The sequence below is a fragment of the Struthio camelus genome, chromosome 16 (assembly GCF_040807025.1).
Source record: "Struthio camelus isolate bStrCam1 chromosome 16, bStrCam1.hap1, whole genome shotgun sequence".
NCBI lineage: Eukaryota > Metazoa > Chordata > Aves > Struthioniformes > Struthionidae > Struthio > Struthio camelus.
Window position 1 is genome coordinate 15,860,192 of NC_090957.1, and position 27,299 is coordinate 15,887,490.

General features: G+C 41.8%; 1 protein-coding gene across 1 annotated transcript; it reads left to right on the plus strand.

The window, feature by feature from the left end:
• Nucleotides 1-490: 490 nt before the first annotated feature.
• YWHAE (tyrosine 3-monooxygenase/tryptophan 5-monooxygenase activation protein epsilon) lies at nucleotides 491-26,459 on the plus strand. The gene is made up of 6 exons (XM_068909686.1): nucleotides 491-993; nucleotides 13,248-13,447; nucleotides 19,145-19,251; nucleotides 20,120-20,326; nucleotides 21,165-21,301; nucleotides 25,545-26,459. The coding sequence occupies exons 1-6, from the start codon at nucleotides 930-932 to the stop codon at nucleotides 25,595-25,597; spliced, it is 768 nt and encodes a 255-aa protein (XP_068765787.1). The 5' UTR covers nucleotides 491-929; the 3' UTR covers nucleotides 25,598-26,459.
• Nucleotides 26,460-27,299: the final 840 nt, after the last annotated feature.

Genomic DNA, 27,299 nt, shown 5'->3' on the forward strand with positions numbered 1-27,299 from the left:
GCACAAGCCCTTCTCGTCTTCCCAAGCCATGTTGATTTTGGAAATCAAGGCCTTATCTCAAGTCTTTAAACCCGCACTCTAAATATTTCACAAATGCTCTGTGAGGAACTTCTGAATCATTCAACCTCGATTCTGGCTCTCCTGACTTCTTAAAACTGAAATTATCGCGCCCTGCCTCAGATAGAGCTTCGGGGGTGATATTTCTCTTGAGTAAGCACTCTGGAGAAACTGCAGAAACCTCCGAAATCTGACCTACTGCTTTATATCCATTTCTAGATACACCGTGATGTAAAGAGCGTATGGAGTGATTTGTAAAAAAACACACTGAGGGGTATTCAAATAATGCTATCAGCGCTGGAGGGCGCAGAAACGCGTTGCCTGAGGGGAAGATACCAGATGCGTGAAAAAAACCCCAAAAAACCCCATCGTTTTCCTAAGCGCCCCCCCCCCCAGCGCCCAGCAGCGCGGGCCCGGGTCGCAGCCCTCCCTCACGCAGGAAAGGGGCTCCCCCTGCCAGCAGCCCGGCGGCCACCCGCGCTCTCCACCCGCGCCCCCACCGCCCGCCACGGGGCCGCACGGGGCTCCTCCGGGTCCCCAAAACAACGAGCCCCCTCTCGGTCGGGGACCCACAGCCGCCGGTAAAAACCGCGCGGCGGGAGCCCGAGCCCCGGCCCCGGCCCCGGCCCCGGCCCCGGCCCCGGCCCCGGCCCCGGCCCCGGCCCCCGCCTCCCGCCTGTTGCCAAGGAGCCGCCGTTGTCATGGGAAAGCGCAGGGCGCTTGCGCAGACTGGCGGAAGTGCCCGGATGTGTCGGGGCGGGGCTTCCGCCATATTTGCCCGGAGAGCGGCGAGCTGGTAGCTGCTGAGCCCCCCAGAGCCATCGGCTTCCATCCGCCCCGTGCAGTCCCCGACGCCGCCCCGCCTGCAGGACATGGACGATCGGGAGGACCTCGTCTATCAGGCCAAGTTGGCTGAGCAGGCTGAGCGCTACGATGGTGAGCGCTGGCTGGGAAGGCCGTGCAAGGCCAAGGGGAGAGGGAGGGAGCGGCCACAAAATGGCGGCTGGGCGGGGGAGGGGGGGCCGGGGCGGGGGAGGGGGGCACGGACAAAATGGCGACTGGGAGCGCCCCAAGGGGCTGGTGGAGCTGGGGATGGGGGGCCCGAACGAGCGGGCGGCCTGGGCCGGGGCGGGGCCGGTTCGGGGGGCGGTGGCGGCAGAAACCGGGAGTAAAATGGCGGCCGCGAAGGGCGAGTCCCGGAGGGGAAAGGGAGCCGCCCCCGCCTCGGGGGGCCCGACAAAGAGACCCCGCTGCCCCTCGTCGTGCCGCTGCCTGGCGCGGCTTGAGGCGGTTCCGCTCGGCCCAGGTTTTGCGTGTCTTCGGCCTGGGCCTCGCGGAGCCCGGCGGTGGGAGGCCGAGGTCGGTTCGCCGCAGACAACGCCCAGTGCCCTGCTCTCCGGAAGATGGGTGCCCGGCTCCTCCAGCCCCTCGGGAGGCGACGCTGGGGAGCGGCCTACTCTCCCTGTCGGGCCCCGGGGAAGGTGGCTGGCGCTTTTTTTTGTTCTCTTCTCCTTTTTCTGCGATTGGGGATACTGCTGCCCCTAGCAAACGTAGAGAGAGAGCGAGCTCTCACCCTGGAGCGATCGAGTACATCCTTCATTGCCTGAAGGAAACGCACATGCTTTCATTATGTGATACGAGTTTATAAAGATCATCTCTTCCAATGTAGTCTTTTCCTTTTTTTTCCCCTTGTAAAATTCCTGTACCATGCCTGATGGGTTCCTATCTCGGGGGGGAAAGGGGTGGTGGGGAGGAGCTGGCAACCTTGGATGGTGTCTCCTGCCCAAAATATGTCTGCCTTGTGACTGTTTCTTGAACGCATTTCTCTCACAAGTAGTAGAAAGGGCCTTTAGTTTTCTTGATGATGTTACTCTTCTGGGACTGTTACTTTTGACTTATGACCTTATGTTTATGCATTCAAAGAGAAATAAATACCTTTGAATGTCAAAACTGTGAGCATACTTATGCTTCACCTAGAGATAGGAAGACACCTCAAATACTTTATTTCTTTGTCATTTTCATAGTTCTTGCCAATTGACGTTCCTGTACTAGGTTCTGAGTTGCTGCTCAGAAAACTTTGGGTAGCACTGTTCTCAGGCATCAGAGAAAGGCCCATTTTGGGGAGGAAAATAGAAACTGCAGCTGAAAAGTAAGGCTTAAATAAGGCTTACTTCTGTGACTGTTCAAGTAGAGAAATGGGGTAGAAATAAGAATTCCATTAAATGACAGCAGTTAAATAGTCCTTTCAGAATAACCGTAAGGACTTACGAGAAAAGATGCCCCAACAACAAGATCGCGTGGTGAGACTGAGTTGACTGGAGGGAGTGGGAGCAGTTCCAGTATTGCACATAGGTATGCATTTAAGCAAAACAAAAGCAAAACACACCATTGCAACGACACTCCTAGAGCTATGTGTGTGTTTCTTTTGGTTGGTTTGTTTATAAGGAGGAAGGGCTTCTCCACCTGGCATAGATGTGTTGGCTTCTCCACCTGGCATAGTGTTGGCTTTGGTTTGAGTAGAAACCCGAAGTAAGATGCTTGGCTAGCATCCTAAAGGATTCATCATCTTTGGGAACTTTTGAGGTGCAACTGTCTTTGGTGCTTTTCTAGACTAGTGGTAAATTATTCCTGTTCTTCAAAAAGTGATCAGACCCTACGCCATTGTAGAGATCTGCAGTACCAAACAATCAGACTTCCTGTCTGCTAGGAGAAATAAGTTGATAGCGGTTGAGTTTTTGCAGCGTTTTCCTCTGTAGGATTTCTGTTGCACACTAGCATGGATATTTGTTGAACAAGCTGGCTAGAGTAAAGTGTAGAAGACTCCTCATGATACATTGCTTCTGAAGGGCAATGAGACTGCTGTCATTAGGGAGGAAGCTTTACATCTTCCAGTTGTCATGTTTAAAATAATGCCTTTTTTTCCCCTCCATAGATTCCATAAAGTTTGTTGAAGTCATGCTGGGTAAACCAATTTAAGGTGCACGCTCTAATTCTGTTAGCTGTTCTAAACATGTCTTCATGTCTGTCTTGGCCCTGGCCTGGAAGATTATATATTATAAATGCTATTTAGCACCTAGTTCTGTGTTCTTATTCAGCTGAAACAATTAAAAATGTTGGTCTAGTTTGTTCTTGTACGTACATAGCTGAAATGCTGTAGTTCTGCAAATATCGTAGCTGAGACTGCTAAATAATTGTGTGAGTGAAATTGTTTGAGGAAAGTACATTGAATGTGCAGGTTAATTTTAAATTTGTTCTTTATTTCGGTGATCTATGAGATATGTGACCAAAAGGTCACACTTACTAATTGGAGTAGATGGAATCCTGTGATGGTAAGTACCGTCTACAAATATATAGGAATACCAATCTGTCATTTAAGTTGAATGTGCATGTGGAATGACCACTTTTTGCATTAATACTAGGAGCGCATTAAGTTCTCTCTCCCTGTCTTCTGTCTCCTGGAGATTTTAAATATGACTCTTTGTTTGTTTGCTACTGTTCTTGTTTGTTAACATACGTTTCATGGCATTTACAACGGCACTAACAGCTCTCTGTAGTTGCTTTGGAGGTGCTTGCTCAATGCACTTAAATTTGGGATCTCTTGAAAGATGTGCCTGAGAACTGGTAGAATTCTAGTCCTGCATTTGTACTGTCCCTAGCATATTGCCCCAAATTTAGCACATGCACTTCTAGGTATCTGCGCAGTGTAGATAACACTTGAGCCCCGTTCAGTAGAGATATTAGGAGATTTAGGTGTCTGACTGTCTTTACAGATCTGCTTAGGTGTGTCATGACAAATCACAAAATGCCAGAAAAATTACTTATAATACAGAAAGCTTTGTGGCAAGTCTCGCTAAAGGTCTTGCTTGCTGTTCCTTCAAAGAGTATTCTTAATAGCAAAATATGTAAATGTACATTTTTCTGATAATCTGTATTGAAAATCCATTATTTTGGAAAGCATTTGGAGTAAGTAAAATTGTGTTGGTATGTGAAATAAAGCAACTTATTTGACTGTCTGTCAAGAGTATGGATGTGCATGCATTCCTGTAGTGTTGAATGCTGAAACTGTTTTGGGGTGTGGGGGAAAGGGGTGTTTTAATTTATTTTTCCCTTGTGGAAGCTGGGTGTCATCTCTCTGTCAATCAGATGAGAAATATGCTATGACACAAGGTAGTCTTAAGTGGATGCTCAAACTCTAGGCAGCATTTTTGTATCGTAGATCTTAAAATCCGTAACTTAAACTTTGCCTAAGGTATAATTTTGGTGAGGTGATGCTTCTCCCCCTGCCCCCAAAATCCAACAAAAAGTCAAGTTCCAGCTGGGAAGAAAATGCCCTGTATTGGGGGTTCCAAGTCGGGAGACCTGTCAAATAGTTGTTAACCACTGCCTCCTTTGTTCTTATAAGCTCTCTATCAGAGAAATGCATCTTTACTACAGAGGCGGTAAAGTGTGTAGCAGTTGACTGCATCCAAGATTTGAGTATGTTTAGAAGATAGTAACAGGTCTAGAAATTACAGCTCAATTGCTGATCTGCAGTGATTCTACATAGCAAATAAGAATTTAAGCTGTGTATTAATTTCCATTTGCGGAGGACCTCTCTCTTTCAAGGAAGTACTTCAGGCAATCTTGAGGCTTTTTTCTATGCTGAAGATTAATATTGATACCTGTCAGTCAAAGGTCTTGCTGTTCTAGTTATACCAAGTAGGACTACTATTTTTTGTCTCTGAATTAGGTACATGTGAAAGTGCTAAAGGGTAGAAAAATTTCATTCCCCCCCCCCCAAAAAAAAAAAAAAAAAAGAAAAAGGAAAGAGCATGGCCAAGACAGTGTTTGAAGAATTGGGTTGTAGCTGTTCATATTTTGGGGCATAAAAATCTACCTCTGATCATGAGGAGTTATTTGAGAAAGGACCTTCTTCCATAACTGATTTCTTGAATCTTCTTTGAAGTACCAGATTAAGCAAAGAAGATGAACCTCTTACCTTACATGGTTTGGTGCTCTACAGGGAGTCCAGAAATGTAGTTGGTGTCCAGTATGTTATTTGAGTACTTGTATTTGAAACTCATTTCATAGCGAGACTCAGTCAAGCAGAGAAATGTATGATGACGCTCAGTCCTTAGGTTTGCCTACATCTGCTTTCAAGCTGAAATCTTTGTTATAAATACTGGAGAAATCCTTTTTTACTCGGGAAGACATGTTTACAGCTTGAAGAGATGGTAGAGATGACCTAGAAATCATGGGCTTGTCGCAAGAAATACTTGTGGTGCTCTGTAGGATTGATTGTGCAGAAAATAGCACTGTTGCGTAGATAACTTGGCCTTAATCTGTCCATTTCTCTGAACCTATAAAAGTACAAGTAAGCTTTATAGGACTGTATGTTGCAGAGTCATACCATCAAATGTTGGAAGAGTCAGGGCTGCATTATAGCAGGTTATAAACCTTGTGCAGGGAACAGTCCTATGACCCACTGTTTCTCCACAAAATCATTGTCTAAACGACCACACAGAATGGGATGCTCTTACGTTGTTTTTCTGCTTACCTGTTTGGTTATCTTAACTTCTAGAAATGCAGTTGTCCAGTTCTTCCATGCTCTTTTGAATGAAACTTACATGTTATGATAAGTGAATGTGATGGGGAGTTCAAGATGGGGTTATCAATATCTAGTACCTTAGTAGTTATGCCCCAGTTTCAGATGTCTGTAATAGTTTACTCAGGATGCTGAAGGCATATGAAGACTGAGGGGAAAACCACAAAAGCTGTGTAATGTGCATGAATCAATGTTGAGTTCATTTTAGCTTTTAAAAAGTAAAGGTGCAAGGTGGAGTGACCTAATCTGACAGCTCACTGCTGTTGAAAGGAGGATGTCCCCTCTTCCTTTGCCATCTCTCATGCTTACTTGAGTTCTAGTCCAACCCTTAGAATGAGGTCAGCTCTTTAAATTGTTTAAAAAACAAAAAAACCCACAAATTTTGGGTGTGTTTTTTTCTGATTGTTTTCTAGGCACATGCCCTGAATCAGCCAGTTGAAGGGGCAAAGAAATGCTGAGGTGGCATGAAGGAATCAATAGGGACAGAAGGGAAAGGCACAAGACACTATTTTTATCTGCCCTCCCCCCCCCGCCCCCCGAAGGGGGAAAAAAAAAAAAAGAACAGAAGAACCTAATGTTGGCAGTGTAATAGCAATGTGTTTAGAACAAAAGTTTCTAATGGATGGAAAGAAGAGATCTTTCTCCTGTCTTCAATTCGGGGCTAATCATTGTAGAGAATAGGATGGTGCCCACTGACCAAATGGAGGTCTGCAGATCTGGGGAGAAAGTAGTCCATGTATAAGTTTACATACTAGACTTTACATACAATTTACGTAAAGTTGTAAATTGTTGTGTCCGTACTCATCACTTCATGAAGAAGTATGGAGAAGCAGATTTTCTTCAGTGTTTTCAGGTTCATCAGCGCTCTTTGGTCCCTGTCTTATTGTTCTTAGCAGTTTGCTGTTACTGCTGAGTTACTACTTATTTGATTTTTTTTTTTCTTTTTTTTCTTCCCCCTCTCCTCTGGATCACTTATGAATGTTAGCATGCTTCCGAGTACATTCCCTGCGGAATTCCACTGGTGATCTTCCTCCATTCTGAAAGCTGAGCCTATTATATTCATACCCTCTTTCCTGTCTTTCAGCCAAGTGTTTATCCATGTGAGGACTTTCCTTCCTATCCCATGGCAGTTGAGTTCCTTAAAGAACCTTTGGTGAGGGACCTTGTCAAATGCCTTTGGGAAATCCAGGTAGACTATATCAGTCGTGTCCTCCTTGTCCATATGCTTGACTCACTCAAAGCATCACAGTAGCTTGTGAGACGTTATTTGTCTTTACAGAAAGCCGTGTTCCACAATAGTATTTATGTGTATATCCGCTCATTCTGTTCTTCAAAATAATTCCTGTTAACCTGACTGCTTGCAAGTGTTAAGTTTATGGGTCTGTAGTTCCCTTTGGATGTCTGTTGGAGCTCTTCTTAAAAACTGACATAGCATTAGTTGCTTTGTGGTCACCTCTGCTACTAAAGATATGTGAGGGCATATCTTTATATGATGAGAGGGCATACACAAGAGTTTAGGGTCAGATATTGTTAGTTCTTGTGACTTGTTACTGATCCTTTTTTGTTAAATCCGTGACCAGGTCTACTTCTGTGTCCTCTGTGAATAATGGTTAGAGCATAGGATCTTCCATGGTGAACACGGGTGTGGAAAACTTGTTTTTTTTCTGCTCTGTCCTTTTGATACCTAGATCGTATTGCATGCTCTTTTGCAGTACATGTTTATGCATCTCAGGAGCAAAAAGCTGAGCACCAGCTTAGAGAAGGAGGAAGATCTGTTACCCTTATCTGAGGGGAATAGAAAGGATTAAACTTCAAACATGACTTCAGCTTTCTGAAGGGATGTGCTGCTTCCATTATTAATTTAATAGTATTTAATCATGTCACCTTCTGGGTTTTCGTAAGGCTGTTCTGGTTTGAGCCTTCAGTATGATACCGTCAAATCATCCCTGTTCCACCTTTACTCATGCAGCTCCTTTTTTGTTCTTATCCTAACAAGCTTTCTCCTGTAGTTCCTCTTTCAGACATTAAGCACACCAGTAGTAAATATTCTAGCTCTTGTTTTTCCTGCAGTTGTGTTGAACCAAGGTGCGTTGTGGCTAGGGTTACTGCAGTTCTGGTGTAGCATTTAAAATGAGATCAGGAGTTCCCTCCCATAGGCTATGCAACCAGATGCTTCGTAAAAAGTCATTGAGAGTCTGAAAACAAACAAAACCCCCTCAGACACTGTAGCATCGTGCCTACCGTGAGATTTAATTGTTGTATGTTAATGTAACTAGAGTTTCCAAATGCTGTTCTGCCCCAGTGGTGTCTTGTAGTGTAATCGGCCATTGTTTTGGGCAGATGTTTTCTATTACAACTTTAATACTAGTCTACACCTGTAACTTCAGTCTATAATGAGTAGCATAAACTTTGACAAAATGGTCAGATTAGATACTAATGTTATTTGATACACAGTGCTGCTCCCTTGGTGTGGTCTACTGCTTCTTAATTTTGTACCCCGTATCGGGAAGGCCTGTCATCTTTTCACTAAGTTTTCCTCTATGTTGACTGTCCCCATATTTGCTTACACAGGGACATACCAGTTCTCCTGGGGTGTTTGGATTTCTAGGGTTTTGGGAGCAGCAAATGTATCGTTCCTCGAGTTTCTCCTCTTTATCTGATAAAGAGGCATTACGTTGTGAACTTAACCGGTTTCCTAATCAACTGTTGCCCTGCTCTCTGCACAGATTCTGTGAGTGGGTCCTTAGATGGTTATCAGCTATGTGCTTCTCAACTTTGTAAACTTCCCCATTGCTTTAGCTTGAAGTAGAGTAGTTCTTGTGACTTTTGTCATTGGTGCAAGTCTATTACCATTTAAATGATATTTTATCTTGTATGGCTGGGGAATAAGACACCATTTATTCAAGAGACTACTTTTCAGACTAGTTTCAGTGACTGATGTTTTGAAAAGCGTATGCCTCTTTGTTCTTTCGAAAGCTTCATCAACTGGCCAACTCCTATACCTGTGTATTTCACCCCTTTTAAAATGGAATACTGACCAGTATGCTTGAGGGATTACACGATTATATCAAGTCTGACATCCCTGTGAATTGCAATATCCGTAGAACTTAAAGGCATAGTCTTTGTCTTTCATATTAAATAATACATGTACCAGCCTGTTGTGCTAAAAATCCTTCATATGCAGCGCTCAGTGTAATGGCACCCGCTATCCAAATGTTTTGTACTTTACAGGCTATGCGTGTGTGTTCCCTGCTGTCCCACCACAATGGCTGGAGGTCAGTCAGCAATATTGGTCTGTAGTGAGAGGAGACAGGCATCTTAATCAGAGTAGTAGAATGCAGGAACTAATACCTGTGCCCTTTGTGGGTCAAGAGAGTGTTGTCTTACCGTATGCAGTTGTTTGGATCTGTTAAATGCTTTTTTCCCTTCTCCTCTCTGTAAGAAGATACAAACTACAGTATCTGGTCACACCAAACATCCATTTAGTACGTTATGTCTTAAAACAGCCAACAGCAAATCCCTAGACAAGAGTAAGTCTAGGGCAAGCATGTTGTTCTCAAGAATATTCTCCAATCTTTCCACAATTTGAACTTGGAGATTTCTTGCTCTACTGGTGGCATGATCTGACAGCACCCTAATATGGTGACAGCTGTAGTCAACTGAAATACTGGAATGTAACCACTTAAACTGCAGTCCATCTTTTTGAATCTGTGTAACACTGCTTTTCCATAATGCAATGCAAGTGTCTATGGATTTTGTATGCAATAAGTTGTCATTACTGTAGTAATCCTTCTTACTGAAAGATAATCTTAGATTTGTCTTTTGTTGTGAATGGTCTCCAAGCTTTTTGTTGTCTTGTGGAACCTTCCAGATAGGTAAACCCACACTCAGAATATTAAAGGTATGCTCTGTTTGCGGGCATGTGTGGCTTTATTTTTGTATAAAAGTATTTATTTATTTTTTACTGCGGAAGATATAGGTGTGCCATCCTCTTCCTATTGCATTGCCTGAGTCCTTAATGCTACTCATCAGGCTTAAACTTTCAGGGCAAGATTGTGGCTTTGCTGTGCTATATGCATGATATCACCTAGCTCTGTTGGAATACCAGCCCAGACTTTTTCTATCATCAGAAGAATCAGGCTCTTTACCAAACCAGAAGCCTCTTTATCTGGTAGGTTCATGGATAGTCTGATAAATATTTTCTCTTTAGGCAAGATGTTTGTTCAGGGTTGGGGGGGGGGAGAATTGTAACATGTGGTTATGTATTTAGCTAGTAACATGATTTAAGATTTTTTTTTTTTGAAGAGAGACCTTTCCATCAGTCTCCTTTAGAGAAATGGTGTGCCTAGTATGAAGAGTTGGTGAGACTTGAGGGGGTTTACACCTCGGCACAAGTGAGGTGTGTTTTCCTCCCCTCCCCCCAGCATCTTAAAATTGATGGCTTCTACTTGACATAAAGTGTGCTTGACTTACTGTCAACTCATGGGATAAGAGACTGGGAGTGACAAGACCTGTGTGGTTTTTTTTGGTGCTGGTTCTCAGCAGTTGACTCCGTTTTTTTGAGAAAGCTGTTTCTGTGGTAGTGGTGTTTCTAGAATATGATTGCTGATGACCTTTGCAGAAGATCTAAGAGAGGCAACAAGCCTAATACATATCTGACAGGCTCTGCCTCTTGTTAGATCTGGGTCATAGGCATGCCTTTGTAAAAGCTATTGCTAATCTTAAATTGGATTTGTCCTCCAGTAAACAAAGATGTTGGATCTCTGTTTCAAGGGCTTATAGGTGTTTAGGCTAACGATGGATGAAATCCTGCAGAAGCTAGGCAACTGATTAAAGTTAGTGTTATGTTTGAGTGTGTGCTGAGGATCAGATACATGTTCACAGGGAACAGCAGACCTGTGTTTGTGTGTAGCTTTAAAAAAAAAAAAAATCTGTGTTAGGTGAGCCTGCTTTCAGGAGAGACTGAAAGACCTGCAGTACAGTTGATAAATGTTGGGCATGCCCCTTCTCTTCCCCCCCCCCCCCCCCCAAGTTGTTGCAATTCTCTGATACAGGTGAGAATCTTGGAAACAGTTACTGTACATACTTATTATCTTGGGGGTTCTGGAGTAGACTGTTTATATGTATCACATTGGTTATTTCATAACTAGATAGATGGGGACAATCTTTTACTTCATTGAGAGGCAGGTTTTGTATGGAAGTGTTATAGTACATCATTTTGTGTGATTGAAAAGCTCTGTAGTTAATCCCAGTTGGTAAAGCACAAGAGAACGTGAATTCTGTTTCTTAAAAAAGCCTAGGTCTTATGTGGTGTTTTGTTGTATGACTCAAACATTACACTAGCAGCCTTCTGCCCTACTGGTAATCAGGAAGGACAGAGTGTCCTTCAATACCTTTCTCTAAAACTGACAGTTTTCTGGCATTACTCAGTTTCCTTCTTCCCCCCCCCCCCCCTCTCCCCCCAAACTTCAAAAAATGTCTGATGGGACAAAGCTAGTGTGGGCTTGGTTAGTTAGGCTGGCCATCCAACTAAAACCAATGCCTGTTTATTTAAAGCATAGTGGTCGTACTGGGTCAGACCAAAGATCTTGAGACTGGTGATGGATGCTTAGGAAGGAGTATCCTAGATGGATAGGATGGTGTGACTACTTCCCCCTCCTCCCCCTTTTTCTATGCTTTAACCTATCTGTATTTACCTAGAGGATCAGTTCTTGCTCCACTGCAATTAAAGATTGGAGGGAGGGCTGGGCATTCACAAGTACAGATTAATTTCTTGAGCTGAAGTTGTAGTAGAGTTTCAATTACTCTTATCTGATGGCAGTTAAAACATTAGGCTTAAAGACAGCCATATGTTTCTTGCTGGAGCTTGGCAAAGATACCTTAGTAGCCTAGTCTGCAAGTTTCAGTTCCTACTTGTTGCCTTTGTTCCCAGGACTGAACACTGGGAAGCAGTGCTCTTGGATGTAGCTCTACTGTTTAGTCATCCCATATTCTGAAGTTTCTTAAACTCAAAATTTTTTAAGATTACAGCTTGGAAATAAATTCTTTTAAGAGATGATAGGGTCATCCTTTAGGAAATAACTCATAGCAGCCATTATTTTAGTTGCATATTATATCGCTCCCCTCTTCTGATAGGGAATTGAGCCATTATAAAATTTTGGCTCACACATGTGGAGACCTGATGGAGACTGATAGCATTCTTCCTTTCAGGGAAAAAGCTTTAGCCTCCAGTTCCCATTGCTGGGACAGCTCATGCCTGCTATGGTTGCAAGGTTTGGCACCTGAGGATAAAAGACTGTTAAGCTTCATTTGTTCGCTATTGCTTGTCTTGCCATGATACAATAGAACATAAAGCAAGGAGATAAAATGTCGGGGGAGGGATGTCAAGTGGACAAGCTGAACTTTAGTAGGAGAATCAAGGAAATGAACCACAGAAGGGTGAAGGGTCACATTCAGAGAGATGTAGCCTGTTTGCGTTACCATGCTCTACAGAAACTAAATACAGTTTTCTAGAGTCCTTCTACCTTCCAGCTAGCTGTGAAACACTTGTTCTCAGGACCGGATAGGGTAGTTGGGGCTTAGGAAAAATAAAGGCTATTAGTGATTGAGAGTGTGGGATCCTCATTTGCTCTGGAAGTTGGAAGGCAAATGGTGAAGGAGCCGAAACACTATGGGGCTGGACAAAACCCACGGTTCCTGTATGTCTCCATCTAGGCTCTTGATTAGGATATATGTAATAATTTTAGTTTTCGTTTTTTCTGATAGCAGGCAATCATAATATGATTAGATGAGGAAGGTTATAATCTCTTCGTTAACTACTTAAGACTTTTGCTTCCACTCTTCCACTTGAGTATTGGAATGCAATATTTAGTAATCTTCTTCTTTTTTTTTTTTATTCCTCCCCCCAGGTTTCAAAGTCTTTTCAGATGGTTTGAACTATATGCATTAACTTGTATGTTGTCTGTCTTTTTCAGTGGAAATAACTGCTTGGCAGGGGTAGCTATGACTACTCTGGTTACCCTCAGAATGACTTTTCTATTGCTCCTCCAAGCAGCTCATTTTTCTTTTGGTGGTTTCCTCTTGGAACTTTGACTTCCTTCCCTAATCACAGAACTAGCAGTTATCTACAACCATTCAAATCTGAAGGTGTTTTTGTTAATTATTATAGTCCATTGTATTCCAGCTGACAATTCAGTGGTGCGTCCTGTAAGTCTTCAGTTTGCCCTTGTTATGCCGAATGCTAACGTATACTCGCCCATGCTTTTCTTGCTGTTCACTGCCTTTTCTGGAGGGCCTTGAAGAACACCTGTTCCTGTAGGATGGTACCGTTAAGCATTACACACTCTGAAACCTGAGCACTTACTGCTCAGCCCTTTTTTCCTGTCTCTTAAACTGTCTTTAAAGAATTTTTGAGGAATGTTTTCATTTTCTCTGAAAGAACATCAGATACTACTTTTGCTCATTGATTTGTTCAGAACACTAAGCAATAGATCTCTATATGAGAGGAGGGAGTGTATTTGGAGAGATTAATAGTAATGTGCAGCTTCTATTGCGTGGTTCACAAGATGCTTTGACTGTGAAAATAATTGACTGTTTTCCTTCCTAGAAATGGTTGAATCAATGAAGAAAGTAGCTGGAATGGATGTGGAGTTGACAGTGGAAGAAAGAAACCTGCTTTCTGTTGCATATAAAAACGTGATTGGAGCCAGAAGAGCTTCCTGGAGAATAATCAGCAGCATCGAACAGAAAGAAGAAAACAAAGGTGGAGAAGATAAATTAAAAATGATTCGGGAATATCGGCAAATGGTAAGATTTAGCTGGTGTTATGGCATAATGACGTGGCTAAAAAGGGCCGGATCCCCGTTTTGTTAGCCTTACCATGAACTGCAGTGGCATTATAGATTGCCTGCAGCATAATGGTTTTTAATAAAATGCCAGTCTTGAAGAGGTGTCTTCCCTGTCTGGAGAAAAATGTATTTGGTGATGGGGGAAGGTGGATGCCCTTCTGTAAATGCTCAGAAGGGCAACAGCCTGGAAGAAGGGGAGGGCTTCTCTCTGAGTGTCTGTATATCTGCTCAGTATGTGAACTGTTCTGGGACTGTCATCCTTCCCTGCTTGCTCAAGTGTCAGGCTGCATGTGTTCAGGAAGCCTTACTTCCCCCCCTCCCCCCTCCAACTTCACTTACACCCAGCAGCTTTGTTTGGAAAAGTAACCATGTCAGAGAAAGTGTTTGGCTACTAAGCTATTTGCTGTCTACTTCTGTTGCTCTGCTTTAGAGCATACCAACTTGGAGAGTCCTGAACCAGTGCCAGCTGTCTACTGTGGAGTTCAAGCAACACTGTTAACACTTTGAAATACCAAAAGAGGGATCTTCTCTTGGCATAAAGACAGGCACTGTAATCAAATCAGCTGCTTTCTCTGCATCTTTTCCCATGTGCTTTTATCATTGTGATAGTTGAATTTCATATATGTTGATCTTGCTTTGTTACTTTGTCTCCCAGACGAAAGCTTAGCGGGAGTTACTACAAACTAGGTACTCTGCAGTTGGGTGATAATGGAGAATAATTTCCTAGTTAGGACTCGGTATAATTGAATTTGCAGACCTGTTATTAGCTCAGGCAGCTATGCCCCTGTTCAAATAAACGTTGAGATAGTGTGGCTCCTCTGACAGCATCTAGTTCTTAAAAATGCAGATTTATGTAGCTAGGCTGGTCACTTAGAAACTGATAGCACTCAAGGCAACCAATATAAGGTAAAGCATTCTGTGTTCCTGAGGGGAAAGAAGTCATGGTCATCTCAACTGTGAAAGTCACGTGTGTCATAACCTCTAGGGCCTTGCTATCCCCTCTGACTTTAAAGAGGGGAAAAATTGGATTCAAATAACTTGTGGTGAGCCTAATCAGTTTCTGTAACTTTTACCTAGACCAGGGAACTTGGAGCAGGCTTTGACTTTCATCAGTAATGAAATCTTCACCTCTTAGAAGTGAGTTGTTGTCCCTTTCCCCCTTCACCCCCCTTTTTAAAGTGATGGTTTTAATATGGAGGATGCGTACTCCTGTGCTCTTTAAATCCTGCCACGCACTTGTGCAGTGAGACTTAATCTGTCACTTGGGGATAAGTGCCTCCATATGGCTCAGATCTTCACTTTCAGAGAAACAGTGAAGTCTTTTATACCACCTGGCACTGATTCATACACCACCAGTGGCAATGATATTGGCTTGGAAATCTTGGTTCTCAGGAATGGCACTGGACCTTTTTTTTTTAAACTCAGCATTTCTTTTGCTTCATGGGATTGTTAGGAATTTTCACTTATACTGGCATGCTTATGGGGTGAAGCTCTTGGCAGTTGCATACCATCTTGCTTAATTGCAAATACTGTTTCTTGATGGGTGTCTAAACTCTTTAACGCAGCACAAAAATAAGGTAATAGGTATCTCATATTGCTTAATTTTATCTTGCACTGCATGCTTCCAGTTTTTTGCTTAACACCGGTTTTCTTGCTTCATGGTTTGTGGGCTGTTAGTATCTTCTGACAAAGATCCTTTAACATCGATTTTTTTTTTTTGTTTTGAGAGGGCAATAAAAATGAGGCTTTGTTCTGTGTCTGTCTGAACAAAGAGGAAAGTATAGTACAGAACAGGCTGGTGTGCAAGATCTACATATACTGTTTCAAGGACTATGTATAGGTCACATGGAGTGCTGGGCCATGCCAGCAGTATCTTCAGCTGCTAAATCCTCAGAGGAAGTAGCCATCCCAGTTACTTCAGGGTGCGTGTAGGGTTTAGATGGAAGAATGCTGTGGAGAGCTGTAATGCGTTTCCATACTGGAGAAAGACTACTTAGCTCTAGGCTGAGTTTCCCAAGAGGCTTATATTTATCAGCTATAGGTGAAGACCGCCTCCCCTGCCAGCATCTGCTGGGAGACTTGCTGTGAGTTAGCATCCACTCTAAGGAGAGTGTTGGTAGGCTTGCCAAGAGAAGTTTGGAGAGGTAAGGGACTGAGGAACGTATGCAAAGGTTTGGATGAGGCTTCTTGCTTTTTGCAAATGCTGAAACAAGACTCGCAGCAGAGCTGTGCTCTTGTCATGCTCAGTGCTGCTGTTTAACATGGAAGTTTTGGTGCAGCCTCAGCAGAGTCCTGGTTATTTTGCTTACCCTCCATGTCAGCAAATATCCATAGGTATGACATTTCTCAGAGTAAAGTTCAGTGCTGCTTGGAGAGAGTTCCCAGGTTTGAGAAGTGCTGAAGGAAAAACACATCTCTGTTTAGGGTCTAACAGGCCAAGCTTGAAGTGCTGGAGGGATGGGAGAGGGAGGAGTCTTTGGAAAAGACACCTCTCACCTACCACCCAAACCAGCGCACACACTATAAAATGCTGCTGGTTGAAATGGGAGGTATAGTTTGTATAAGAGTATATACTTGAGGTTTTGGTCCACAGCAGTATTTAGGTTGTGATTTCATACATGCCTTTTATTTAAATGTTTGAGCTACTAGCTGGTATGACTTAGGGCAGAACTCAAGGAATGGTGGTGTTGTCAGAGTAGGGCCAGGCTGGTTCTGTGTATGGGACGTACTTAGGGTAATACTGAGCAGTGATGGAAGAGGCCGGACCGTACCATTTCGTAGGCCACTTAAAATAAATGTAGCAAAATAAGTACATAGCTCTGGGGGAAAATGCCACTTACTTGCTTCCTTTGCGGACAGGCTGCTTTTCTGGGTCCCGTGGCCATTTGGATGCGCATAAGTAGAGCCTCTGGCTTTCCTGCTCTCATCTGACTGCATCTCTGAATGAGAACACGCAGTGAGGGTTTCTTTGCTCGTTCTTGAGAGAATGAGATGGTATATGTCCCAGCACATAATGCAGTAAGACCAAATCCATTCTTCAGTTGCACAGGACAGATATCTTCTTACTGGCCTCTATTTGTGGTATAGGCTGAGAATGCTTCGTTCTCGTGCTCTGATTTATAACCTGAGTGGGTATGTTCTGGGGCAGCTGCAGGGCTCTCTTTTCCTTCCCCTCTCCATAGAAATGTCAGGTTATGAATTGACATAAGTGTGTGTGGTTTTTTGTTTGTTTTTGTGTTTTTAAGGAGATAATTTGCAGGCTTTAACAACTCCCTGTTTCTCCTGGTTTTCTGTTGCATCTCAGTGCAACTGTTTTGGGGGCCACATGTTAAAACAGGTCAAAGAACAAGTACACGTTACGCTTTTTGTGTGTGTCTTGGTTACTTTTAGTAAGCTTTCTTATTTAGGTCACCAGGTGGTTTTACGAAGCTTCTGTACCTGCGGAGCTAAGAACAGAGTCTGGAATCTGCTTAAGCCAGCACTGCCACTAAAATAAAGAGGCAGGGTGGATTGTGGAAGCCGCAACACGTTTTGAGGTGACCTGTCTCTCCTTGCCAGTCTGAGCCTGTGGTTACCTGTGCCATATTCAGAGTGGAACTGGTGATAGGGCCTAAAACTACCTGTTCTGAATGCTCTGAACAAGCTTAGTCTGGGCTCTCGTGCTGGTTTGCTGCTTTGCAGGAGCTCAGTAAATCACTGTCTCGAGTAGATCCTTTCTGTATGAGTGCTCTTAAAAATAATGTTTTTTATTTCTTCTTCTTATCAACTAAATCTGTATTAAAACGTCTCAAATTAGGCTAGGTCAGGCTGTATAAATTGCCCTGGGCAGCGGTTGATCTGTGATAACTTGTCTGTGTGGTTGATCTGTTAAGCAAAGCTTGAAAAAGGACTGTCTGAGATGAAATGGAAGTTTGTACATGTATGGTTAACAAAAGAAGATTAGAAACTGATTTAATTCTTTGCAGTTTTGCTGAAGATCTCTCTGCAAAAGAAGTCCTTGAAAAAGAGGATCAAGAGGAAAGAAGTTTGCAGGAACTGGCTGCTGGCAAAGGTTTCATAGCTTTTGTAGCCCAAGAATTTATGAAATAGACTGTTCTCAAATGACCATATTTCAGCAATTTCCTTAAGCTGTTTGTAATGTAACTTAAGTATAGAAGCTAAGCCTTCCTCTGAATGTTAGGGCATTCTGACAATCTTTGTGTACGAATTTTGCTGTAGATTAAGCTCTCTAAAGGAACTACTGCAAACCTGTAATGTACCTCATACCAATCGATACGTGTATGTACCTGCCAGTTTAATATTAAATTTTGGATCTGTAACTTTAAATTGATGGCTTTTGAGGCTAGATGTTGTGTTTACAAACCATACTAGTTTGGGAGCTATATAGTGATGAAGATGCAGCATTTTTGTTGTCATGTGGTAAGGGGGGGAAAAACTGCATTGAGGGGAGGAAGGGGAAGGGATAATGGACTGATCAGGGCTGTTCTTGTGATCAGAGATGTGCAGTTGAGTTGCTTGTATGGTTTTTTGTAGCTGACGCTGCCTTTTCTTGAAAACCTCTGTTTTATAGTACATAAAAGTAGTTGGAGCCAGAGCAGCCTTCAACTGTAGTTGTGCAAATTGCTGCCAAATCATGAGAGAGCAGCAATAGATTGCTCTCTGCACTTACCTGATCCCTCGTATTGTGAGTGACTTGGGATGCTCAGTAGAGAACGTTCTTCCACAAACTGCAGCAAGTCTGGTTTTGTTGATGCTTGTTGGAAGATGGTTTTTAACTTTTCGGATATGCTTAGTTTCTTTGCTTTCAGGCCTGAAACTTTTCTTTGTTGGTACCTGACCTCATAGGCTTCATTTATGTTCCTTTATGTTAGAAAAGGTGAAGGTAATGGGATGAGGTTTTCAACTTTGGCTATTAAAATCCAATAGCTGTTTTTAAGTAAGATTTATATTTTGCTTTTCTTTGGCCACTGACCTCACTGTTAGTGTTGACAATTTCTAGCTTTCCTCTATTGTGAGCTGCTTCCCCCCTCCCTGGGTTTCTGAAGTTTGTGTTCTCATGTTTTCCTGTTGCATCTGACCTTTTTGGTTATGCAATGTCTTTATTCTGTTCTGATTTCCCTTTTTTTTTTTTTTTTTCTTCTCCTGGGGGGGGGGGGGGGGGCTTCTCTATTAGAGCTTTGCTTCCCAAGTAATCATTGGAAACTCTGTTCTGGAGATGCCTTTTAGCTCTGGGATGGAATGAACTCTGACTTAGGTTAATTACCTTCAAAGTGTCCCCTTCACCCTTGCCACTTCTAGGGCAGCTTTCCAGGATCAAAAATCTGAGGAATTGAGTTGTGCAAGTCTTGCAGTAACGGCAAGTCATGCAGGAACTGCATCCTGAGACTTAGTGTAACTCTTTAGTAAGATGTCTTGCAGGGAATTTATAATTCCTTTATTTGAATATGCATTTCATCATACATCAGTCCTTGCCTTTTTGTGTGGCAGCTAATTACCCAGTACTGTTTTTGCTTAATGTACCTGTGGAATTTTTATTCTGCTTCTTCTGTCCTCACCCTCCCTGGATTGTTAAGATTTCTCCTGTTTGATATTGAATATTTATGAAATAAGCTTTTAATCTTATGTGCTAATCCCCCCCTTTTTAAATTTTTTTTAGGTTGAGACTGAACTCAAATTAATTTGTTGTGACATTCTGGATGTACTGGACAAACACCTCATTCCAGCAGCGAACACTGGCGAGTCCAAGGTTTTCTATTACAAAATGTAAGTCACATCTTGTGAGAGGAGAATATCTTGCTTGTATGTGGGCTAGATAACAAAGTAGCAGTAAGTATATATGTCTCTGTATAGTTTCTGCCCACTCAATCGTAGTAGCTTATTTTGGAAAGAGGGTAATTCAGTCATGTCTCACCAGTGTCCTTTTTTTGACTACGGTTGGTGGGTTTAGCGTCTGGTTTGACAGTGTGGTTTCGGATAGAGGGGCTTGGGAGACCAGTTTGAAATAAGTTCATCAGAACTTCATATAAGCTATTGCACAGCTCTTAGACATGGTAAACGTCTTTTTAATTGAACTAATAATGTAGCGATCGCTTCCCTGCTTTAGTTTTCTTGTGTGAACTGTGCACGTTTTATAAAGAAAAGAAAATTGGTTAGATGGTGGCTGTTAGCTTTCAGATTGCATTTTCAAATCAAACTCTGCTGCCTTGGAGTATATCGCTGTAGCCATTAGCTTGTGATACGCTTTTGCACTTTCTGAAGCATGTTTTAAATCTTAATGATCAGAGCCTATTCCCCTCTGGTTAAGTTCTCTCTATTCTTCAGATCAAAAACTTGCCTAGCTCTAGATGAGATACAGTTGCCCAGAGAGAGGTGGGTAATGGACAGCCTAACACCCTGAAATGCTGTACTAATGCAGTAAAGTAACTGAAACCAAACCATTTTTTCCTACCTGGTAATCTTTTAAAGTTCACTTAAAAACTAAGGCACTGTTTTCTTGGTACTTATAATTCAGCTGTAATGTCCTTTTATGTGAATGTATAAACGCTGATTTCGGGACTAAGCAATTTGTTTAGTGGTGGTGTGGAAAAAAGGACTACTGACTTCTTACTGCTTGTTCTGTTCCTGTTTTCAGGAAGGGGGACTACCATAGGTATCTGGCTGAATTTGCCACAGGAAATGACAGGAAGGAGGCTGCAGAGAATAGCTTGGTGGCTTACAAAGCTGCTAGTGATATTGCAATGACAGAACTCCCACCAACACATCCTATCCGCTTAGGACTTGCGCTCAACTTCTCCGTATTCTACTACGAAATTCTTAATTCTCCTGATCGTGCCTGCAGGTAGGTAGTGACAGTGAAGATGGGGAGTGCTATGTGAAAAATCAAACAAGCCGAAAGTGATTGCTATTTGGGTAGTTGCTTTTCCTGAAAAACACACTGGGCTTTTTTCCTGCTACTAGTTGATGTCTTTACTCTGTTTGAGGTTAAATCATCAGAAAGCTTTTGAACTTCTGTGTTTTCTTTTGAGTACGGACGTGTTTGTTGATCTGGAAGTAGATCACGTATGAGAAGCAGAATAGCGATAACCTTGGATTGGTCAACTAATGGCAGCTTAGCAGTTTGTCATGCTAACTCTGTACATGCCCTTATCCTGCAAAAAGCATGAGGTAATTTAACTTACCTCTTCCTTCTGCGCTTGGCTAAGGTGAAAGGTAGCAGGGGTCACAGTACTATGCATTTCTATGACCTGTGAGCATGTGTAGATCACAGTAGCGCATCTATCTCTAGGGATATGGCTTGCTTATGTGAGCATAAAAATGAGGATTTAAGCAAATACATTTTAGTTGTTATTCCTATCAATGCAGATGACACGCTTTCAAGCTCTTAACAGACCTAGGTCAGTTGTACTACAAGATGTAGAAATGTTTGATAGACAAAATTCTGAAGTGCATGTATACTTTTTTTCATAAGCACCTGAAGTGGCTGATTTTGAAAATTGGGAGAGGTTTAGATGAACATCTAACACCCTCTTCTTTTTTTAGAAAGAGTGCCTAGAAACTACAGCTGTCACATAGAACGTCCATCTTCTAGTTCGGCTGTAACACAGGTTTAATTTGTATGCTTCGGGATTCTGATTAGCAGCGTACTTCTAAATCTCTTGCTTATTCTGTGCTTATAGGTTGGCAAAAGCAGCTTTTGATGATGCCATTGCAGAACTGGATACACTGAGTGAAGAAAGCTATAAGGACTCTACACTTATCATGCAGTTGTTACGTGATAATCTGACACTATGGACTTCAGACATGCAGGGTGATGGTAAGTAAGCTACTCTAAAAATGCTACTGTACCCTTTGTCCTCCCCCTCCCCCCCCCAACCCCAGAACAACAACAAAAAAAACCATGAAAACGTAGACTGGCTTGGTGTTTTACTACTTCTGTCTATTTTTCCTCACAACTTGCCTTCCTGAGCTTCTGTCCTTCCTGAACACTGGATAAGTTGATAGCAGTGACACCACTTTCTTTTGAGAGGCCTCTTCAGCCCTTAACTTGAAGGGAGAAGATGTGGAATTAGTAAAAATCCCCTCCCCTCCCCCCTTTAGAAAGAATATTTGATTTCATCAGTGACTATTTTAAAAGGAATGACTCTTCATTTAATCCAGTTTTTCTTTCATGAGGCTTGTGATATTTGCCTTACGGTTGTCATTCCAGTCAGATGTAAACTTCCAATGCAAGAAGTGGTGCTTGCAAATGTTCTGTTTCCCTTTTCTCAGGTCACTCTTAATATTCCTCTTGGCATTTCAGTGGCAGATGACTTTCTGCTGTCGTGCTAATTACTTCACTTTATAGCACTTTTCCGAAGAGCAGCAGAAGATACGTAGAATTGAATACAAAGAGAAGAAGAAAAAGGAAAGATCTTGTGAAATGCATTGTTACTGTTAGCAAATTAGATTTCCGCAAGCACTATTTAGGACGTTAGAAGTACCGTTTTTGTTTGTGTGGTGTATTTTATTTACTTATTTATACTCCCAATGAATGCTAGGTAGTGACTCTTGAAGTGGAGTATTGCCTGAGGAAATGCTGAATGTGCCTCTGGCGCTCTGTCTGTGGGTAGGATATTGATTGTTTCCATTTACTAACATCTGATAGTTACTTAAAAGGTTTATTTTTTGGCATTCTAGGTGGACTTTTTCTTACCCTTTCAGGGATATTGTTGAATATAAATTTTCTCTGGCATTTAGTTTTCAGAGTTTATGCCTTGATGTGTTTTACTGGTTACTAATATCAGTGAATTTAACTTTCTTTATCTAGAAAGATTAAACTTGCACTTAGTTCTGCAAGACTTAAACCCTGGAGAGACGTAGAGAGCTGACTGGCTTTTTTTTTTTTTTTAACTTGGAGAAAACCCTTTGATCCTGTTTAGCATATATTTAGGTACATACTTATTCACTAAGGTTTGAAACAACGTTCCAACTTGATTTCACATAAATCATTTCTTTAGAAATGAGTGTCTCTAAATATTTTTGTAATGTAAACTGTTACTTGAAGCATGGTCACAGTTACGTGACGTTGCTCTGGAGTACTTTATTGGTGTAGTCTCCCATTTGAAAGCAATTGTAGAATCTGTTACTTCTTCCATATTGCTTTTGTTATCATGTGGTTAGGGAGGATCAATGGGTTTGTAATATTTTTTTACTTGCCTGCCTTTTAGCTCTTGGAGTAGATCATTGGTACTGAGTGTCGCAGTTTACACTTTTATCCCTGTTTCCTTGGGCTTTGACACTCCTATGAACTGGAAGAAACTGTACATGTGCTGGGCCTTGGTTCTTAGTCTACCCTACATCCAGATGCAGAATTTCTCGCGAGAGACTGCGTGCTGATTTTGTAGATGCCATTTTACAAATGGTACACAGGCCTATATATATGCACCTATACACACACAGTCTGTGTATTTGGATCAGTACAGACACTGTTCTAAATACCGCAGGTATTGTTAGATGTGTTCCTTGCTGCAGTTGGGCACTGGAAAAACGCTGTCTAATTTCTGCAGTTGAAGTAGAGGACTGATTTGTTTTTTGAATGGAGTCAAATATCCTGGTGCCTTATGGGAACATTAGAGGTATTCCTTTCAGTGAAGTAACAAGGCTGACTTGCTCTTGTGAGATATCAGTGCATTAGAACATCTTTCCAGAGCTATCTTTATTTGAATGTAAGTTGACATGTCTTGTATATCCTGTAGAAGTTCAAGTTCAGCTCTTGACAAAGGCTCTATAGTTACCTTTTTTGTATAACCTACAAATTCGTTGTTTCATCACTGGTTCCATAGCATAGTAGATGGACATTTTTGTTGACGATCTGCCTGAAATAGTTCAGGCAGATTCTAATCACTGTTGAGGACACTTGCCATGAAATAACTATTACAAAGTTAAAAATACTGCAGAACTACTTAAAATCATGCTGCAGTGTTTGTCCACAAAGAATACGGTGTTTATGCTTAATGTTCACACATGAGTGCAAAGTTTTGTTTCCTTCCTTTTACTCATAACTTGCTAATATATTGATTTAGTACACTTAAAATTTCTGCTTTTGGAACGCCACAGTATTTTAAATGGGCTAGAGCCTCTGATCTATGAAAGTTGATGTTAGTAGTGACATTCAAACACGGTCACAATGAATCTTTTTCCTCTTAAGAAACTAGTGAAAACCAGCTCATTCTTTTGCATAAAGTGTTTTGTCTGTCAGTTTCACTTGTGTAGGTTATAGGGAATGACTCTTCTAAATCAAATGTTACTGAGCTGCTACGTTTCTCCATCTCATTTATTGTATCTTTTAACCATGTCATAGATGAGCTGTTAGTTAATTTTCATGCTTGTAATGTCGTCTTCATATGATTCCTGTTTTCCCCTTCTTTCCTGCTATATAGATTCCTAAAGGAAAGTCCAACTGTTCATTTCCTAAAAACTCTACTTTGTAAGTCCTCGTCATGGCTCAATGAACTTTTCAACGTCAATTTTCTTCTGATCACTAATCATGCTTGCCTCTATCACTCTCTTCCTGCTGATAAATTGCTTGTATCTTTGACTCCATTCCAGGGCTGAGCAATACCGTAGCAGTTTTATGACCTGTTACTCCTACCCAGGTCAACATAAGCGTAACTGAGATCCAAAATAACTTAAACACTTGATGATTGAGCTGCATACCTGGATGGATATTAAGAATATTTGGGCATGAAAAGTACTTTCACTATGGCCTGTTATAGGAGTATTTGCTTAAGTGCATTGGCTAGAGCATGCTCAGATCTTCTTTTAATCATCTTCCTGGGTTAGGGCCTCTGCTTTCTTTCTCTTAAGCTTAAATAATTTGTTATGTAATTCTAAACATTAATTTTGTTGTTGTTGAATGTCAGACGTCTTATGTTCCTAGGTCACCTCTTCCAAAATCTACCTTGCATTGTACCTGGTGATAATGCTGAATCTGGACATGCTCTCAGCAGGCATTCTGATTATACGCTGAAAGTCATTAGTCTCATTTGATTGGATTTTATTGCAAACTAATTTGTTTGAATGGATAGTTTCTTTTGTTTATTGCCCTTAAGGCAATACCATCTCACATGGTTAAGGATAACTATGAAGAAAACATTCTTCAGTTTCTTTTTATCAATTAACTCAATCTTGCATGTGTTATGGCATTAGCTGAAGTATGTTAAACTTTTTCCTCTTGCGGCAGAAATCTGGCCAAGACATGTGCAGAAGGCATTGCATGTGTCTGTCTAGGGGTAACTGAAGTAAAACTGAATATTTATTACAGTAGTCTTAATGAATAGACTCTTTCACGGCATGTTGCAGCCTGGTGGAATAGCTCCAAACTGATTGGCTGGCCATCTTTCGAGAAATAAATTTCCCCAAAATATTCTCCTTTAGTCACCTCAAGTCTAGGATTTCTTGTCATGTTGAACTTGTGAAGTCGGGAAACTTGCACATGCTTGTTTTGATACCTTAAATAATACACACAGTCAGTGTCATTTTCTGAAATTGACTGCAGTACTTCACTGTTAGTGAGACTAAGTGGACTTGGGCAGAAAAAAATGTTTAGTTCTGAAAATCTGTTTTGGTCTTACTGCTATAGTTAGTACACAGATGTTCTTGGCTGCCTCTGTGTAGTGGAAATTAGGCTATTGGAAAGGTATCTTCTGATTGCAGGGATGTTGATGTGCAGCCATTCTGATAACTTTGTCTCTTGGCTGTTCATCTTTGATTTGATCACATGCACAGTTTCAGTTTTCAGCGATGTTGGTTTGTTGTTTGCCTTTATGACAGGGTACATGTTCTAATAGCCTCTGCTATAATTGTGTTTTGTATGAAATGTGGCAGGTTGATTACAAGGCTAAAATTCCATGGAGAGGCTTCAGTTGAGAACTGGCTTTGTCATGAGTGTGTGTGTGTGTGTGCTGTTCGTGCAAGTGTGTAAGTGAGCGTGTGTATAATTGCATGAAACTATTAATCTTCAGATGCTTGTTAAGCCATTCTGCTGATCTCAATTTCTTCCTTTTAAAAACTCATAGGTGAAGAACAGAATAAAGAAGCGCTGCAGGATGTGGAAGATGAAAACCAGTGAGACACAAAGGCCAACAAGAGAACCCATCTCTGACCACCCTTCCCCTTCCCCACAAAAACCCTCAGTGTCACTCTGAGAACCACCAAATCTGACTTTTACATTGGGTCTCAGAATTTAGGTTCCCTACCCTGTTGGGTTTCTTTATTTTTATTATTTTTTTTTTTTTACACAGTTAAAAAGTTCTTAAAGGCAAGAGTGAATTTCTGTGGATTTTACTGGTGCCAGCTTTTAGGTTAAGACACTAACAGGACTTTGTAAAGGCTCTTTCAGCATTACTGTATTGTCTTCCGCCAGATGTGGCGAGATTACCATTAGAAGTGGATGTTACATCTGAAGGCTGGTAGACTTGTAGGGGAGATCTGTTGTTGCACGGTAGCGCGCATGTGGTGGCATTTTTCTTTTTTTATAACTGTTTAAACTGAATTTTATACCAATGTTTAAACTTAATTGGGTGTTTAGCTTGAAGTTACAGGTTGCATTGGGACACATATTGTAGTGGTTTTACTGTAAAGTTTCCAAACTGCTGAAATGTTGCTGAAAAACATGGTGCTGGTAACAGTTCAACAATCCGTGGCTGCTCATTCTTGCCTACTCTTTACTTTTCCTCAAAGCAGGTTAGCATTGAAGGTGGCATTGATAAGCCTGCATGCGTGTTCAATATTTTTTTCTTTTTCCCTCCCCCGTCCCCATCTCCCTTCGCTCGCTCAACCTCTTTTGTTCAGTATGTGTAACTTGAAGCTAATTTGTACTACTGGATATCTGACTGGAGCCACAGATACAGAATCTGTATTGTTCTTACTGAAACACAGCATGGAATTAACATTAAACTTAAATAAAACAAACCTAAATTAAAAATGCCAAATATTACTATGACTTTCTTTCATATTTTAATTATTTCAGCAGGAAAATTTTCCTGTGTTGCTTGTAATAGGAATATTTGGGGAGAGAAGAATTAACAGCACTGTTCTTCAGACATGAGATTACGCATAAGATTTAAGTCTTACGTTAGTAGGATAGACGTGAGACTAGCTTCCTGGAAGATGGTTTGCCTCCTGTCAGGAGGAGAAACAAGGACTCATCCAGTCCAGTTACTTGGAGAGAAGAGAAACATCTTAATGTCCAGTCCACTTACTTAGCAATTTTTCCCACAAATCTCTTCCTGGGGATAATCTGCTCTTTATAAGAGACTATAGCCTCATCAAGTGAATGTAGCGGTTCTGAACTGTGCTGTCGGACTGTGCTTAATGAATGACAAGCAAGTCGGGCCAGATAATCTGCCCTGCTCTCCAGAAGTGACTTACCTGGTTTGTGTGCCTCTAAAGGAGGAGGCTAAATGAATCCCCTCCTGGGTGGGGGGGGGGTGTGGTTGTGTGTGTGGTTTTTTTTTTTTTTTTAAATCCTCCCCTTTCTCTAAACCTTTTAGGACAGGGTTACAGACTACTTCATGTCACGTGAGCATGTGGCAATATTCATGCTGATTGTCTGGACCCAAGAACTAACGAGAGACAAATGGGCTGGTTCAATATGTCTGTTTGCTGATGGGGCCCAACAGCAGTATGTGTACTGTCTGTAGCTGGTTTCAGTGCAGTCACAGTGGCATCATGCAGCTTCCAGGTTTCAGCCATAAGATGTGTTGTCAAAGGAGAAGTGAGGAAAAAAGTCAAGTGAGGAAAAATCACCTCCCCCTCCCCTTCAAAAATTA

What these genes read in the sequence shown, in the direction of transcription:
- YWHAE (XM_068909686.1), top strand. Translation starts at nt 930, where the DNA reads ATGGACGATCGGGAGGACCTCGTCTATCAGGCCAAGTTGGCTGAGCAG. An exon ending in AAGGTTTTCTATTACAAAAT is followed by an intron (nt 19,252 to 20,119) that starts GTAAGTCACATC and finishes TCCTGTTTTCAG; the next exon opens with GAAGGGGGACTACCATAGGT. An exon ending in TCTCCTGATCGTGCCTGCAG is followed by an intron (nt 20,327 to 21,164) that starts GTAGGTAGTGAC and finishes CTGTGCTTATAG; the next exon opens with GTTGGCAAAAGCAGCTTTTG.